Source organism: Bombus pyrosoma, linkage group LG14, assembly GCF_014825855.1.
Source record: "Bombus pyrosoma isolate SC7728 linkage group LG14, ASM1482585v1, whole genome shotgun sequence".
NCBI lineage: Eukaryota > Metazoa > Arthropoda > Insecta > Hymenoptera > Apidae > Bombus > Bombus pyrosoma.
The window spans coordinates 10,269,971-10,287,329 of NC_057783.1; the positions used below are offsets into that span (position 1 = coordinate 10,269,971).

Genomic DNA, 17,359 nt, shown 5'->3' on the forward strand with positions numbered 1-17,359 from the left:
AGGAAGCAAAAGGAAAAGACAGTTATACGGATGTTGCAAGGAAATAACAACAATAATAATAGTAATCATACTGTCAAATTGTTTAAAATGTCAAAATTTAATATCAGTTGCAAATATATAGCGCATTTTTATGATAATTATTATTGAATTCATTACTTCCTTTTTTTTTTGATATACTAAAAACTACATTTTACTTTTCTACATAGACGAATCTGAATCAGTATCATTATCAATATCCAAGTCATTATCATCATCTTTAATCATTAATGATTTTAATTTTAATAACAAATTTTCTTTGGATAATATTTCTTTTTTGATACAATTATCTTTTGGTTCTTTATCTTCATTTGTAGCTTCTTCCTTGTTTTCCTTGATACATTTATTCTTATTACTTGTAGCTAAAACATAGTATATGATTTGAAATTTAATTTTATACAGGTATGCAATATTATATAAAATTAATTTTTTATGTAATTATATATATAATAATATTAATTAAAATACCATTTTTATTCATGTAACGTATGAATGTTCTACGTTTTCTTTCAGACAATCCTTTGAGCAGATTCTGTAATTCTATATCTAATTTATTAGTTTCTTCTATACCAGGTTCTTCTTTAACAATGTTACTTTTATTGCCACATTTTGGACAAACTTTACATTGTATAGCACAAGGTATACAGATGTTGTGGTAAGCATGTTTTATTGTTTTCTGTTCGCATTTGATACATTTTGCAGCTGCTTTTAATGGTTTATATTTTTTGTATTTAATTTTCCATTCAATTATCTGTTTACATCTTTCACATACATGTTCAACTTGAATGCTATTAATATATTTTGTTTTATTTGATTTGTCATGTAAATCGTTTTTGAAAACAGTTTGATTCTGATACTTTTGTGGTCTTGATCGGTTAGTATTTCCTCTTTGTGTGCTCATATTTTTACTTATATTTAAACAGTCACAACATTTTTATACAATATAGCAATTTATTAAAATATTTTTCAGGTTCTTTGTAATACTATAATTCTTTTACAATATTAATTGTAAAGAATGTAAATGTTTTAATTTATGTATTACAATTGCATTATAATGTCAATGTTTCAGTCATATAATTGGTATGAATTCAATTACAATTATTTATATATAAATTTCTATAATATAAAACTACTTTAAAATCTCTTTTAGGACTGAACTTCGTTTTAGGAAACGTAATATTATTAACTTTTTTATTTCGTCTTGTAGTCATTAATGTGTAGAATTTGAAAATGCAAGTTTTAAGAGGCTGAATCCACTGGTTCCAAAGTTATACATACATAAAGTCGAGCATATTTAGCGTATTTGACAGGTTACTTTGACGCCATTGACTTCATGATTCATCCAATGAATGGAGATGCTGAGTATAGACAGAAGCACGTGGGTGGTGGCCATTTTGTAGCGGGATTTTGAATCGTGAGTATTGGCTTAGATTTGGGTTATTGTTATACTTTACTCTCTGGCCACCGCAAGGATTGCGTCTACTAAGTTGAAGTCCACACATTTTAATTTAATATAACCATGTCAGATTGTTTACAATTACATATCTGTATGCTTTAAAATCGTTTGTGCTGTCATCTAATAGTAACGTATAGAATTATTCATCTGTGGTGATTGTTGGTGATAGGGTGATTATAGTGGGTTACAATATGATAATAGGTTAGTTCATTCTGTATTATCTTTCATTCCTTTCTAACCTAAAAGTAGTATGATGGGTTATACGAGATATACACACATACTATTATCGAAAGCATTAACTTCCGATTTACTGTCTGCTATGTTACTTTATATACATATCTGTATACAACATAATTATTAAATATTTCATTTAAAAATATATTCCAAACATAAACTTTCACTTTTATTTGCAATTCCTATTTAAGATTTTATGACGTCTTACGTCTTTATCTTTAGTTTTCATAAAAGATTATTTTATTAACGTCATGCAAATTAGAGTAAACTAAAGATATTAAATCATAACTAATGACTTAATCTTTTATTGGCATATTTATGATGTTATACTATTCATTGTATACAAATCATAGATAATTTTGTAAATAAATCTAAAATAATTGTATCTTTTATATCATTGAATCTTTGCATAGAGTTTAATCAATATAGTTTGTATGCACCTTATTATTTATAAGCAATTTGGTCACAATTCTGTCAATATTGCAATATGATATAGTGTATTTTTAAAGATGATACATTATATGTTTTTGATTCGTGTAATATTATCTAATTTTAAACAGTTATTTCAATTCTAATTACATAGGGTATCCATAGTGATATTCGCTAACATGAAACCAATAATAATACATAAAGTAATAATATTGTCAGTTTAATCGTTCAATGTAATGTAATTTTATGTTGATATTATACTGATTTATTTAATTTTTGAGGTTGTATTTATTATTTTAAACATATAAACGAACATACAAATCAATGATTAGTAATGTAACCTTTGAACAGTTGTGGAAACAGTGGAAATTGTGATAATAGTGCATTAGTGTATTTGATTTTGTGAACATGAATTCTGTGTTACTCATTAGTGGAACGTATGGAGAAATTTATTTTTTCTACTAATAATGATTGATATACAGTAAATAAAAATGAACATCATGCCTTCTACAAAAAATGAGGTAATTATGAAAAATTTATATTAGATATTGTTATAATACCTAGTACCTTTCCCCATACAGCTCATTATTTTGTATGTTTGATGATTTATGATTAAAAAAAGTATAACTTTTAAACTTATATAAGTTTACACAAACATCAAATTCTACACAGTTAAACAAATAAATTATATGTATAGTATAATATGTATTATATAATATTAATTGAATATTAATTGAAATTAATATTTTATTAATATGTATCAATATTCAATATCTGCTTTACTTTCATTTTCTTGAAAATGTAATTTTCAAATTAAAACTGAATAAATTAAAAAAGATTAGTTAAAATTTGTACTTTAATTAATACGAAAAGAATTTCTTATATATTGTTTGGTCTATAATCAGTAAAGTTGATATTAAGAATAAAAGGATTTATTTATGTAAAATCAAAAATATATACTATCCAAATCAAAATGTTATTGATTGCAAATAGATTTAAAGATAACAATTTCGAATTTGATAGTAAAGATGTTAATTACTTAACAAAAAATATATGTATAACATATAAATTATTTATATGTGTGAAACGAAATTAAGAAATATTTTTACATAGTACAAATATTTTTTGAGAGCTAGTGGTGGAAGAAATTTTAAAAGTATTGATTTCTTAAAAACGATTTTTACATATTTTTGTAGATGTAAGGAAAATATGTACCTATGATTTTTTGTTAAGAAGTTGCGGCAGTTTAAATATCGACAACTTTGCGGTCAAAGGGTAGCAATCCTTTAATTTCGCATACCACTGTATTATTTTGACTATTTTCTTAATGTTGTTTTAGAAAAAAGTGTGATAGCAAACTTATGATTTTTTAGAAGTATATTTTATTACTCGAAGGCAATACTAGATTACGTAATAAATTAGAATGCGACATTTGAAGTTCTTCGATTCTTCCGCGGCTATTTTATAATATAACAGATAATGGAAATATATGTATGCAGGATGGGACAGATAAAATATTACAAGCTGTTTTCTCTGATGCGATTGCAGATATCAGCTTGAATTTTCAGTTGTTAAATGGTGCAGAGAGGCTAATATTTTAAAGTGTAAGATATTGTGCGAGTGAATTTTTTGGAGGAGGGAAAGGATGCAACTTCCATTTTCTTTAAATGTGGTGGCATGTTAATTTTTCGATATTCGGACAGATGTTATCAAATCTGACAATTTTTATCTATGGCATATCTTTTTTTATTTTGTATAGTTAAGGAGTTATAGCGGGAAATACCTTATGCAAAGATATATACGAAAGATATCAGAAGAAATATATTTTGTTTTGAAAATTATTTTTCAAATAGGTCACTTGATTTAACACCAGTTTTTATGGGGCTACATAAAGAAAAATGTGGTGGTAACGGTATCAACTATGAAAGAGGATATGAAAAGAATTCATACCGCATGTAAATCCATAATTCCAGCAATGTTATCAAATGTTCGTAAGGCTATTATCACAAGAATATATGTGTGTTTGCAAGCGAATGGACAATTCTTTGAATATTTAATAAAATAATTTTCAAATAAATTTCAGTTGATAGTTTTCGACATGTTTACGGAACTCTCCTTCCGTAATGTGTTTTCTGTTATAACTCCTTAACTAGTAAAATGCAAAATAAAAAAAATGTCTTAAATAAAAGTTGTTAGGTTTGATAATATCTGTCCCAATATTGAAGAATTAATTTGCCATCCCATTTAAAAAAATTAGAGTAGCATTCTTTTTATTCTTAAGAAACTCACTCCCACAATATCTTACATACAACGTCTTACATCCTAAAATGTTAAGTTTTCTGCACCATTTAATACTTGAAAATTTCAAGTTTACAGCTGCAATGGCTTCTAAAAGAACAACTTGTTACACTTTATCTTCTCTACCCTGTATAATAATAAACAATATACAATATTATGTTTAATTTATTTAACAGTATGTGATATTATGTATGTTCAATATTATGTAATATTGTTTGCTTATTTAATTAGCAAATTTTAATTTATTTAATTAATAATAACCATTAATCGACTTCTTCTATTGTTGATCATTGGCCATGAATCTGTTGTGTAAGATGGGTTCCACATCAAATATGTCACTGTGTTTGCATTAATCTCATTTTTTGATCAAATTGATATTATATTGTACAAAGGAAATATTATATTACAGGAGAAAGTTATTTTAGAAGCAGATACTGTTTTTTTGTTAATGAAAAAAGGATTTCCTATATCTCGAAATGTAAGAGCTCAATGGATGTTAGAACATTTAGATACTGTGATAAGTATCCAATGTTCAAGTTTTAAAACGAGGGAAGCAGCAGAACTAGAAATTGTATCAGTGTTACCGAAAAATAAATCTGGATCATGGTGCCCTGAAACATGTCATCAGTATCTTTACAAAGTAACTTCTACAACTTCAGTAATATTTCTGGCACATAAGTACAGGATGGTCTTTAATTTGGACTTAAGTCCATCACTCGCAACTGTGGTAAGTATGTAGTTCTAAATTCAGTAAAATAATTAAGATAAAGAATCAAGTATTATATTTTTCTATATTTTTACTAACAATAAAAGATTATAACTTGGACGTGAATTTATGCAATTAAATTGGCGTTAAAGTGTAAAATGTAAGAGTAGAGTTTTCATACACATTTACAAACACACTAATTATTAAAGTTTCTTAATGATTTTATTTAGCGACATGCTTAGTCGGTTGTTAATAATATATTAACATCTTTACGCATCCATTTTTTCTCTCCCACAACATCTTTCTTTTTAATATTAATAAGTAAATTTAATAACGTTACTATTGCCATACCTTTCGTAATATATACGATTCAGTTTAGGAACTAATTTAGCATATAAAATTAATAATAGGAGCTCATATAGGGTGTTAATGAATTTGTTGACACTTTTGAAGGATCAGGAACAAAGGAAAGTTGATATGCAAAAATATCGGTTGAAGATTATTTTTTTAAGTTGTAAATAATTCAATTTTCGCTAGGAATCCCCTCTCAGACACAACTCGCCTTACGCTGTTATACAGATTCTGCGAACTTATTACAGTGTCATTTGCGGAACGAAAAACTTCCAAAACTATATATTATTTTAGATACGCTATTGATTATATCGAAGTGTAAATGCAATGCAATATATAAAGATAGGTGTATTGTTATAAAAAAAACTTTTTATTGTGCAAAGTAATAAAATTTGATGCTTAATAAAGTTTATATACTGTGGGAAATTCGGTGTTGTACGATGATTGTTTAAAATAGGTAAATTGCTGCGTTATAGTCGATCTCTGTACTCACTGATAGCTGTGTACATAGATCAATGATACTGTGGAGCATCTGACAAACATTTCTTTCTTGGTCACACTCAATATTTCTTACTCTGATCTTTGCACGAATAAAACTTGGTTGACGCTATATATCATACGAATAGTACTTAAATAGTATAAAATAATACTAAAAGTACTTAAATATTTGCTACTTAACCGATGATCACAAGGGATAGTTGCAATTCCATTTTCACTTTGATCATATACTGACACTTATATATCTAAAAAAAAAAGTATTTATATAAAAATATTTATATAATATAAAAAATCTTTCTTCGTATATTTGTTGTTATTATAGGATATACAACATGGTGAAATAGTCATAGATGAAGTATATATGGCTACTAAACATTTCTTGGAAAGCATTATTAGACCTGTAAGTAATAATTTATTATTTGAAACTCATATAATATCGCGAAATATGTACTACTTGTATCATGCAGTGAATCGAAACTTTCGACCAACAATAGATATACCTTACGCGTAATAGTTATCAACCAAATTAAACAAATAATAAAGCATATAAGATTATACATGTTTAAAACATCTTATGGTCAAACCGAGTTTTGATCGAACCTCAAAATTTTTATATAGAATCTCTTTAAGAACAATTGTCATAATTTATATATTATGTATTTAATTTACTTTGTGTAATTTTTCCGTTGAAACTATCTCACAAAAGGTATACCTATAATTTAAAAAATTAAGAGAAAATGAATGTTCTATATGAATATAAAATTATTGCACAAACGAGTTTAATATTGTTGTAGTTTACAATACCAGGAAGTAAAAGAGTAATGCAACCAGAGATTTATGTAACCATAATAGCCCATACACCCTTTTTTACAAGCCCTGCGCAGCAAGTGTTAGTACAAGGTTGGCTTGTAACTTTGGATAACGTTAAACAACTTACAAATTTCATAGAAAACCAACTTCATGTATTAGAAGAGAAAGTGGCATGTGTTACCGCTGTAGCTAATCAACAATTGGAAAATTTAAAAGCTGAAAACGAACGTTTAGTCGGAGGTCTTTTTGAAGAGAACAGTACTTGTTTAAATAAAAATAATAATAATTGTGCTACTAATACTTCGATAATTTCCCCGGAATCAAGCTTTATCAATATGTTGAGATATGGAATGTTAGCACTTACTCTGCTACCGGAACATAGTTGTGCACGTAAGTATTATGAATATACATATGTATTAACATATATTGGAATAGGGTAAGAGAATATATGTATAAACAGAAATATAAATATATAGAAGAAATATGATTCTTGTATTTATAGAAATGTAGCATATTTTTTGAATTCTTATTTTGGTAAACGATACTACCATTGAATTTCATAATATTATGTACATTGCTTTTATCAGTCAAATTACAGACTATATGACATACTACTATGTGCATTGTTTTTTTTTAAATGTTCTATAAAGAACAATAATAACAATAAAAATATAAGGTAATTCATTTAAATCCATTCAGATGTATTCGCGTAAATTTTCCGAGTAATTTTTCGAATTGATCCAATTAATTCATAGATTGATCGATTGTGACATTTAAGTATGTATATTGTATAGGGACTCTATTGTAGTTCATTTGGTTGAAAACCTACTGAACCTTTTGCGTTATGAATTTTTAAGACCTCATATCGTGCTTTCTACTAGATTCTCAGTACGTTGTAATTCTACAAGAAGCACAGAGGTCCTGTATAATGCGGGGGTGGACGACGTAGTGCAGTGATTTAGATAATATTGTAGAATATTGTAGATAATATTGCAGTGATTTAGGTAATATCGTAGAAAATTTAAATAACTTGGAGAATATATTGCTCAAAAAGGTTCATGTGTTTTCAAACGCAATCCAAATATCTATTTCATCAATATTTGTTCACACATACGTAATTGTCCATGTGTTCGTTTGGCCCTCGAATCAATAAGAATAAGATTACGATATATCAATTGCTATCAAACTAGAAATTTTATACACAGAAAAGTTGTTTAACATATTTAAGTTCGCAACATTACAATGTGTATATCTGTAGTTAATTCCCAATTAACACTAATGCTAAATTAGTATTTTTCATCTGATACAACAAAAATATTGCCTTGGGTCAGAAATAATAGCTATTTTCTATTGTTTCTGATAACAGTTACAAATAATTTTTAGGTGCAAAGATTCATTACGACTATTTTGTTAATTCTGGAGTATAAAATATTACTTTAAATATTATGACGCTGTTTCAGAATTCGTAATAATATCGTAATATAATAATAAAAAGATTTTTATTATTAAAATTAATTAGAATGGTACTGAATTTTTTAGATATGATAATTGTGTCGGATGGTATAGTAGGAAATACCGATGTTCATGTCTTAGATTCTGTTATACAACAGTTACGTGCAACAACAATTGCATGCAGTTTTCTACATGTTGGAAGTACATATCATCCACATTCTGCTGATGGTTTAGTCCCCTATCAAGATTTATTACATTTCATTGCAAGAGCTACATTGGGTACTTACATGTCTTTTATTCCATATCGTGTACGTAATATTTCATTACGTTATTTTTATATTTAAATACTAAAGATATTAAATATTGCAGTATTATTAATCTCTTTCATAGAAGTAAAAATTACTAAATATTCTTTACTTCTTATTCGAAATTGTTAATGGTATATTGTTATTATGTATTATTTAGTATATATCAATAAACGCTATGTACCTGCAAATATTTCCTGATCTATCTTGATAAAAACTAATGGTTTAACTTGAAAATTTTATTCATATTAATTTTCAACACATACAATATATCTTAGTTCTGTACACCTACAATTCGGGACGTTCGTTCAAGTTCAGACGGAAAAATCTATATATCCTAGATTTCGTAGTTGAAATATTTTAATTTATATCGAGACAATTTTACACAATATGTGTATTTTAAATAAAAAATGTGCTATATTATTGAACTTGCCAGCTTTTGAAGAATATTTTGTTATAATTTTACAGATAACACATATGTATGCGTGCATATTTATATTTAATTTATAATAATTAAGGACACATACACATTTATATATACATATAATATATAATATATATTTTATAAATTAATTATCTTTTACAGGTAGATTTAAACGAAACCGAAATGAATGTTTATCACAAAAACTTTTTATGTTGGCAATTATATCGTGAAGTATGTTGTAACATTGTACCAGATTATTCAAATTGGCATTCCAAGAATTTATTATTTTATGGAGAAAAATCGACACAACTTTTACAAAAGAAACAAATTGAAGATAAAGTGACATGTACATTAAGTAGTTTATTGTGTTGTCGTCTCCGCGAAGGATATTTAATAAAACGTGCCAATGTGAGAGACGATGTACTTGAAATTTGCTTTGTATTATTGTGGAAGTCTAGTGTTTTATTAGAATATATAGTAACATGTCCTTGGTTAACAAAATCATTATCTACATCTAATACAATACAGTATACAATTACTACAGAAGGTAAATTAAAATAAAATATATTAATATTATTTTAGGACTTCTTGATCGTTTTCAAATATTCTACAAAACCAACTAAAAGTAAAACATTCTTTGTGTTAAAAGCAAATTTATTACAGCTCCTTATGAATTTTTACACGATATCACTTGTTTATCGAAAAAGCCATTGAAATCGCAATATCGACAAAGTGTTGTCAATCGATTTTGGGCAACTTTAACATCTTTAACAGAAGGTGACAGTATGCTTGCACACTTTAGTTGGAGTCCTGATTTTGGTTGGACTTGGTATAGTGTACCAGATACAATCAGAAGCGGCATGCCAGTTTTTTATTTATCGGCTTATCCTTCACCTAGTACGGTGCAACTTAGGTATGTTTGTGAATTGAATTTTGTATCTATGACTTTTAAGCGTGATTTTATGAGTGACTAAATAAACAAATTTTAGTAACTAAATAGATAAACACACGAATATTTCGCATTATTAAACTATAATACAATTTGAGTAAACGGAAGCTAAGTTCATTTAAGAAATTTATGCACGGAATATACTTATTTTTAGCGATGCTGCATGCCCACAATTCGGACAAATTTGGCAACCTGTAGTGTCTTTAAATCCTTTACAGTGGGCTCGTTGGATGCACACACAAAGAGTAACGTTAATTTTATCACACGATAGACCGTTGCCAAGGCATTTACATCAAGCAAATCAAAGTGGTCGTTTTCAATGTGTTCAAAGCCGTCAGGCAGCTGCTGTCCTTTATGCCATGTTAAAGAATTGGGCAACTTTCGTTCTCGTCGAAAATCATACATATGTACAATTTATTTATCGAGAAGCGGATAAACCCCCAGTTTCATTCTCGCTGATTCGTATTAATTGTAAAGCTCTCTGTGTCATTCTTAATATCGCATTCGCAGCTGGAACAGAAGGAGTTGTTCGACATAATGTTGTTGTCGATCTTTTAGATCGATTGTCTAAACTTACTTTACCAAATAGACCTACGGAACAAAAAGAAATACCTTCTTGCACCATTGTCCATAAATCTTTAGAGAAAATATTAATTAGATACGAGAGAATGCCAACTGATTTGAGTTTAATTGTATTCCCCGATGCGGCTCAGACTATTTCAACGAGACTTACACCAATGTTAGGTGGAACTTTGACGACTAGTTTGTCTAGATACTTATACCATAATCGATGGCTTTGGCATGTAAAACGGCCATTCGTACAAACCATTCCTGGAATAGTATTACCACGATTGAATATAACTGCGATCGCAAGAATTCTTTCCACAATTACAAAGTAAGTCCTTTACATTAATACTTCTTCCTGATATTCTTCATAATAACGTATCTTATTTTGTTTCAAAAAAGTTTTACATTAACGTTATTGTTTCATTTTCAATTACACCAGTAAAGAAACAATTCAGGATATTATATATTTTTATTCGTAGAATGCGTTTGGCTGAGGGTTTCAGTTTCACATATTCAGCGGCGGGTATTATAAACATGGTTCTTGAAGTACAAATGCAAGGAGTTGGTGAAAATGATACATCATACCCGTGTATTATTCAATATATTTTATTTCCGCCACATATTATGTCAAATACAACATTAGAACGCGATAGTGCATCGGAAGAAGATACTGACGAAGGTAAAGATATTGATATTTGTAGAAATAATTATTATATTACATTATATTTGTAGCGGCACATGAGTTAGAGGTCAATTCAAATCATGTTGCTGCATTGCCTCTGAGTATGAAGATCGTTAAGATATATTTAATGTAAGAATAAACAAACTCCGAGCAAAACAACGTCGCCGCTACATGCGACCGTCGGACGAAGACAAATTCGAATTTTCCGACTTCCCCCCGACTAGTATAAATAAACGAATGCGATCGCGAACAGGCATTATTATAATCAATTACATACGCCGTTTTGCGACAAGCCTTCATGAGTATTTATGCGCTATTTTATCTGGCGATTAATACTTTGTATTAACAACTCCAGCTTTTAGTCTGTACGCTGACTTATCATTTTAAACATATTCGACGGTTTCATCAACGAGTAATCTCGTCATTAAACCTTCTACAAACTGGTGACCCCAATGATCAAAGCGAGAGAGTGTTAGTAAGATTTCAAACACCGCGAATATTAGAACATTCAAGATGACGAGTACCGACAAAAACGAGTTCGGTAACGTAGACGCGATAAACGCTCAGCTCCGCATACCACCGTTCTGTGCGGATGATGTAGAGTTGTGGTTCAATGTGCTGGAAGCACAGTTCAAACATGCCCGAATTACGAGCGAAAAAACCAAATACAAGCCGCCATCACAAACATCGACAAACCGTATGTGCGACTCATCCGAGACATCCTAGCCGACCCACCGGAGAGCGGGCAGTACGAGTTCCTTAAAAAGGAACTCATTAAGAGATTAGGCGAGTCAGACGTTAAACGTCTGCATAAAATAATAGAAAACGAGCAAATAGGCGATAGGACGCCTTCCCAATTTTACCGGGATTTGAGAAGCTTTGCCACCCCTGCAACATCGGACGATTTCATCCGGACTCTCTGGGAAGGCCGACTCCCGGTACACGTGCAGCGTGTCCTGACCTCCGTCCAGGATAAGAGGCCTGAAACGCTGACCACGATCGCCGACAGCATCCACGAAATACGGTCGGAATTAAGACAGATTGTCGCGGTCAGCACAGACCGAACCAGTGCGGTAGGTAATACACCGGCACAAAACTTTGGAGCAAACGATTCTACGGCCGCCGCCATCAATGCGCTGAGAGAGCAGATGATACAGATGCAAGCGCAAATAAACGCGCTGGCCATCGAGAATCGCCGACGACCATGCTCTTGTGCGAGATACCGCCGCCGTTCGCGATCCCGAAGCCCGCCACGGCAAGGTGGTTTATGTTTTTATCACGCGACGTGATATGGAGAACGCGCGAGAAATTGTAACTCACCGTGTACTTGGAAATTGGGAAACGGGGCTAGCCGTCCGTAAATGCGACGAACGATGACGGCTTGATGTCCCGCCGCATTTTTGTGTCCGACAAAAACACGCGCATCTCATATCTGGTAGACACCGGCGCCGACATTAGCATCTACCCGCGCAGCAAAATGCAGGGACCCGCGAAGAAATGCGAGTACGAGTTATTCGCGGCTAACGGGACACGAATCGCGACGTACGGTACGGTACCACCTCAACTTGTCCCTTCGGCGCGCCTTTAAGTGGCATTTTACAGTGGCCGACGTCCAGACGCCTATCATTGGCATGGATTTCCTGAGCCACTACGGGTTGCTCGTGGACCCACACAATAAAAGACTGATTGACACGACAACCCAGTTATCATCGAAGAGATACGCCGCCAAGGACAACACACCATCAGTGAAAACTATCGGTAGTGATTCGGTGTACCACCAACTACTGACGGAATTTCCTGCCCTCACGCGTCCTCCGACTTTCGGGAAGGAAAAGGCTCGACACGGCGTGGTACACCACATCGAAACTACGCCAGGCCCGCCAGTCTACAACAAACCCCGCTGCCTCGCACCGGATCGGCTCAAGCAGGTGAAAGCTAAATTCGAACTTATGATTCAACAAAGCGTGATGCGTCCATCGAAAAGCTCGTGGGCATCACCCCTTCACGTCGTGCCCAAAAAGGATGAAAACCTGCGACCATGCGGCGACTATCGTGCGTTAAACGCTCGCACGATATACGCCTCCCCACATCGAGGACTTTGCCCTTCATCTACATGGTAAGCGCATATTTTCAAAAATTGATCTCGTTCGCGCTTACCATGAAATTCCTATCGCGCCGGAAGACGTAAAAAAAAACGGCAATAATGACACCGTTCGGACTTTTCGAAGCGACCAATATGATGTTTGTGCTTCGAAACGCCGCGTAAACGTGTCAGCGATTTGTCGACGAAGTCACCAGCGGTCTCGATTTCATCTACGCGTACATAGATAACTTCCTCATCGCGTTGGAAGACGAAAACCAGCACCGCGAACATCTACGAACGTTATTTAACCGCCTCAGCGACTACGGCGTAGTTATAAACCTTACGAAATGCAAATTCGGCGCGCGCGAACTCACGTTCCTTGGCTACACCGTGAACGCCGATGGAATCAAGCCGCCGACCGAGCGTGTCGAAGCGATCATTAAAATTCCAAAACCCGCGGACATTAAACAATTACGCAGGTACCTCGGTATGATTAATTTCTACCGACGTTTCATACCGGGGGCCGCAAAAATTTTGCAACCGCTTAACGACCTGCTAAAAGGCGCGAGAAAGGGCAACGCGCTTATCGAGTGGTCCAAACGCGCGGAAAACGGCTTCAAGGAATCAAAACGTGCCCTCGCGGACGCCACATTGCTAGCGCATCCTATACCCGATGCGCCCGTCAGCCTCACAGTAGACGCGTCCAACTACGCAGTAGGAGCCGTTTTACAGCAACGCGCGAACGACAAGTTGCAGTCGCTAGGGTTTGCTACGAAATCTCTAACATCCGCGCAACAAAAATATAGCGCCTACGACCGCGAACTGCTTGCGATGTATACCACCGTAAAAGGCTTCCGACACGCTATCGAGGGTAGAGAATTTACAATATATATGGACCATAAACCCCTCGTCTACGCATTTCGCCAGAAACTCGAAAAATGTTCGCCTCGACAATTTCGCTACCTTGATTATATATCTCAGTTCACGACAGATATCCGGTACGTTAAAGGCGTAGAAAATGATGTAGCCGACGCGCTATCCCGTATCGAGACAATCGAAAACGTAGTAGATCATCGAACATTAGCAGCAGCGCAAGATAACGACGATGAACTACGCCAAATCCTCAACTCTGATTTTTGAGCGCTGCAGCTTGAGAAGATTCGATTTCCTGAAAAGGACCTCGAAATATACTGCGACAGATCGACCGGAACCTTGCGGCCGTTCGTACCGAGACCGTTACGACACGACGTGTTTCAGTCGTTGCACGGACTTTCCCATCCGGGGATACGCGCCACACAAAAACTGGTGACGACGCGCTTTGTCTGGCCGTCCGTAAACAAAGATTGCCGTACGTGGACGCTGCAATGCATACCGTGCCAACGCAATAAAGTCACCAGGCACGTATCTTCACCAGTTGGAACGTTTAAAACATTAGCAGGCCGATTCGAGCATATACACGTAGACATTATCGTAATGCAGTATTCGCAGGGCTATCGATATTGTCTAACGTGTATCGATCGCTTTTCGCGTTGGCCAGAAGCCGTTCATTTGGCCATTGCCGACATGGAAGGGCCAACCGTTGGCTCGGCCCTCCTATCGACTTGGATTTCTCGTTTCGGCGCCCCTTTAAAAATAACAATCGACCAAGGATGCCAATTCGAATCGCGGCTGTTCGAGGAGTTATGCCGGTTGGTGTCACGCACCTACGCACATCGGCATATCATTCTGCGTCTAATGGGATGGTAGAGCGCTTACATAGATAGATTAAAGCGGCGATTAAGTGTCACGACACGAGCAACTGGATCGAAATTCCGCCAATCGTACTATTAGGCATTAGAACCGCGATAAAGGAGGACCTAAACGCAACGGCAGCCGAGATGATCTACGGCACCGGCATACGATTGCCGGCGGAGTTCTTTCTGCCAACTAATCGGAATTCGCAACCCTGCTCAAGGAACGAGTGGAGAAAGTCCGGCCTCAGCACGTTACACAACACGGCGAAAAGAAGATATTCATTTTCCGTGAGTTGGAGTCTTCGCTGTATGTATTCTTACGACATGACGCGATTAGAAGCTCTTTACAGCCGCCTTACGATGGGCCGTTTAAAGTAACGCGAAGAGGCGAGAAAACATATTAAAGTCAACAATCGCGATATAACGGTTTCCGTCGACCGGTTAAAGCCAGCCATTGTAGCACCAGAGGACCTCGAAACGAAAACCGCCGAAACCCGTGACGTGCTTATTCCAGTAGAACAGAAGAACGCCCACAACAAAAGCGGCGCAATTATCAATAATGAAAGTAATAGGTGCGTTACGCGGTCTGGGCGAAGAGTCCGTTTTTCCGATCGGCTACAGGCAGGTTTCGGCTAAACATCGTAAATTATTGGACACGAGATATATCACGAAAATTTAAAAAAACAGCGACGATCAAGGTAAACACAATAAAAACGTTATCACTGGTAGGGGGCTGATGTAGCGGCACATGAGTTAGAGGTCAATTCAAATCATGTTGCTGCATTGCCTCGGAGTATGAAGATCATTAGGATATATTTAACGTAAGAATAAACAAACTCCGAGCAAAACAACGTCGCCGCTACATGCGACCGTCGAACGAAGACAAATTTGAATTTTCCGACTTTCCCCCGACTAGTATAAATAAACGAATGCGATCGCGAATAGGCATTATTATAATCAATTACATACGCCGTTTTGCGACAAGCCTTCACGAGTATTTATGCGCTATTTTATCTGGCGATTAATACTTTGTATTAACAATTCCAGCTTTTAGTCTGTACGCTGACTTATCATTTTAAATATATTCGACGGTTTCATCAACGAGCAATTTTGTTATCAAACCTCCTACATATTATTTTATAATATAAAGAAAATACTTGTGAATAAGTAATATATAACCAAAAAAGCGGTAACATTCCGTGTAAAACATTCTTTGTAAGATAGTTTTCTTCTACATTTACAAATACATTTTGTGTAAAAATGATCGATATACAGCAGATTGTGTCTCCATAAGCTTTTGAAATCTGTGCATTTTCCAAGCTTTATTATTTATCAGTATATATCACGAATGAAAATGCGTATATATAGTTATTAGATAAAAAAATGTTTCTTTGACAATAAATTTGTATACATTTTAGGTACTGCAGATGGCGAAATAAGTGTAGAAGATGCTGAGAGTTCTGGCGATTTTCAAATTATTTCTGAGATTTGGATTGAACCACAGTGTGGCTTTTCTCAATTACCTGTACAATCCACAGCAACATACATGCATCTTTTGCAATATCATGAGATTCCAGATGCAGTGAGTATATGTACTTTATTATGTATAATTAATCTGAGCATCTGACATCTTCGTCTCGAAAAAGCCTAAAACTTTGAGCTGAGATCACCCGATTTTTTCAAACCTTGAATATTTACTGAAGTATGTATATGTTCTCAAATAGCTAAGCTAAGGTGAGTTTTTTTCTTATGTCTCTGTGTTTACAAATTGAAAAGTGAGACTTACAGATGCATCGCTTTACGAACATATGAGTATGATATAATCATGTTCGTACATAAACTTCACTCAACCTTTCTCTTTTTTTTACATGGGTGAAGTCATAGACAGTAGTGCCGGTTTCGTATCTGCTAAAATCTTTACTAATCCTGCCGGATTAGGTCTTTTATCCACTTGCGACTAGTCGCCCGCAGCTACAAAATCCATTATCGTATATGGCAAAATATCCAATTGCGTTGCCGCGATTACGGGTTACGCGCGACTGCGAAGTCAAGGATCACCGTGACAGATCAGTTGCATATGACTACAAAGTATATGGAATATATACGCGCTGTGCCCACGTGTAGGACTCTCCGTCGCAACTGAACGTTGTTTTACTGCTAGAATGTGAGAAATTCTCCTGAGGACGTGTTAATATATAATACTAGAATCTATAATATCTTTAACATAAATAATTAATACTATAATAATGAAAAATTGTCTATCGTAACACTACATATATTTATTTGTTAATATTTGACGGGAACAAAAAATTTAATTATTTCATTTATTAAAATTTCATTTTCTAT

General features: G+C 33.8%; 2 protein-coding genes and 1 pseudogene across 8 annotated transcripts in view; 2 read left to right on the forward strand and 1 right to left on the reverse strand.

Moving 5' to 3' along the window:
- Window positions 1-78: 78 nt before the first annotated feature.
- On the reverse strand, window positions 79-1,473 carry LOC122575129 (uncharacterized protein C9orf85 homolog). Its single transcript, XM_043743673.1, has 2 exons — window positions 505-1,473; window positions 79-398 (listed from the first exon to the last, which is right to left on the reverse strand). Exons 1-2 carry the CDS (start codon window positions 935-937, stop codon window positions 199-201), a joined length of 633 nt encoding a protein of 210 aa, XP_043599608.1. The 5' UTR covers window positions 938-1,473; the 3' UTR covers window positions 79-198.
- LOC122575124 (KICSTOR complex protein SZT2-like) overlaps window positions 1,322-17,359 on the forward strand; it is a 34,680-nt gene continuing 18,642 nt past the window's right edge. The window contains exons 1-11 of one of the 7 annotated variants that reach the window (XM_043743666.1): window positions 1,340-1,450; window positions 2,437-2,676; window positions 4,863-5,180; window positions 6,331-6,408; window positions 6,803-7,208; window positions 8,358-8,578; window positions 9,162-9,546; window positions 9,663-9,912; window positions 10,103-10,843; window positions 10,995-11,194; window positions 16,432-16,595. In XM_043743666.1, coding sequence (XP_043599601.1) covers window positions 2,647-2,676; window positions 4,863-5,180; window positions 6,331-6,408; window positions 6,803-7,208; window positions 8,358-8,578; window positions 9,162-9,546; window positions 9,663-9,912; window positions 10,103-10,843; window positions 10,995-11,194; window positions 16,432-16,595 — 2,793 coding nt within the window. In that variant the 5' untranslated portion in view covers window positions 1,340-1,450; window positions 2,437-2,646. Of the gene's footprint in view, window positions 1,451-1,565; window positions 1,694-2,309; window positions 2,677-4,862; window positions 5,181-6,330; window positions 6,409-6,802; window positions 7,209-8,357; window positions 8,579-9,161; window positions 9,547-9,662; window positions 9,913-10,102; window positions 10,844-10,994; window positions 11,195-16,431; window positions 16,596-17,359 lie in introns of those variants that run through there. The other 6 variants (XM_043743662.1, XM_043743665.1, XM_043743661.1 and 3 more) reach the window with 6 other exon arrangements.
- Window positions 11,260-12,500, forward strand: LOC122575126 (annotated as a pseudogene).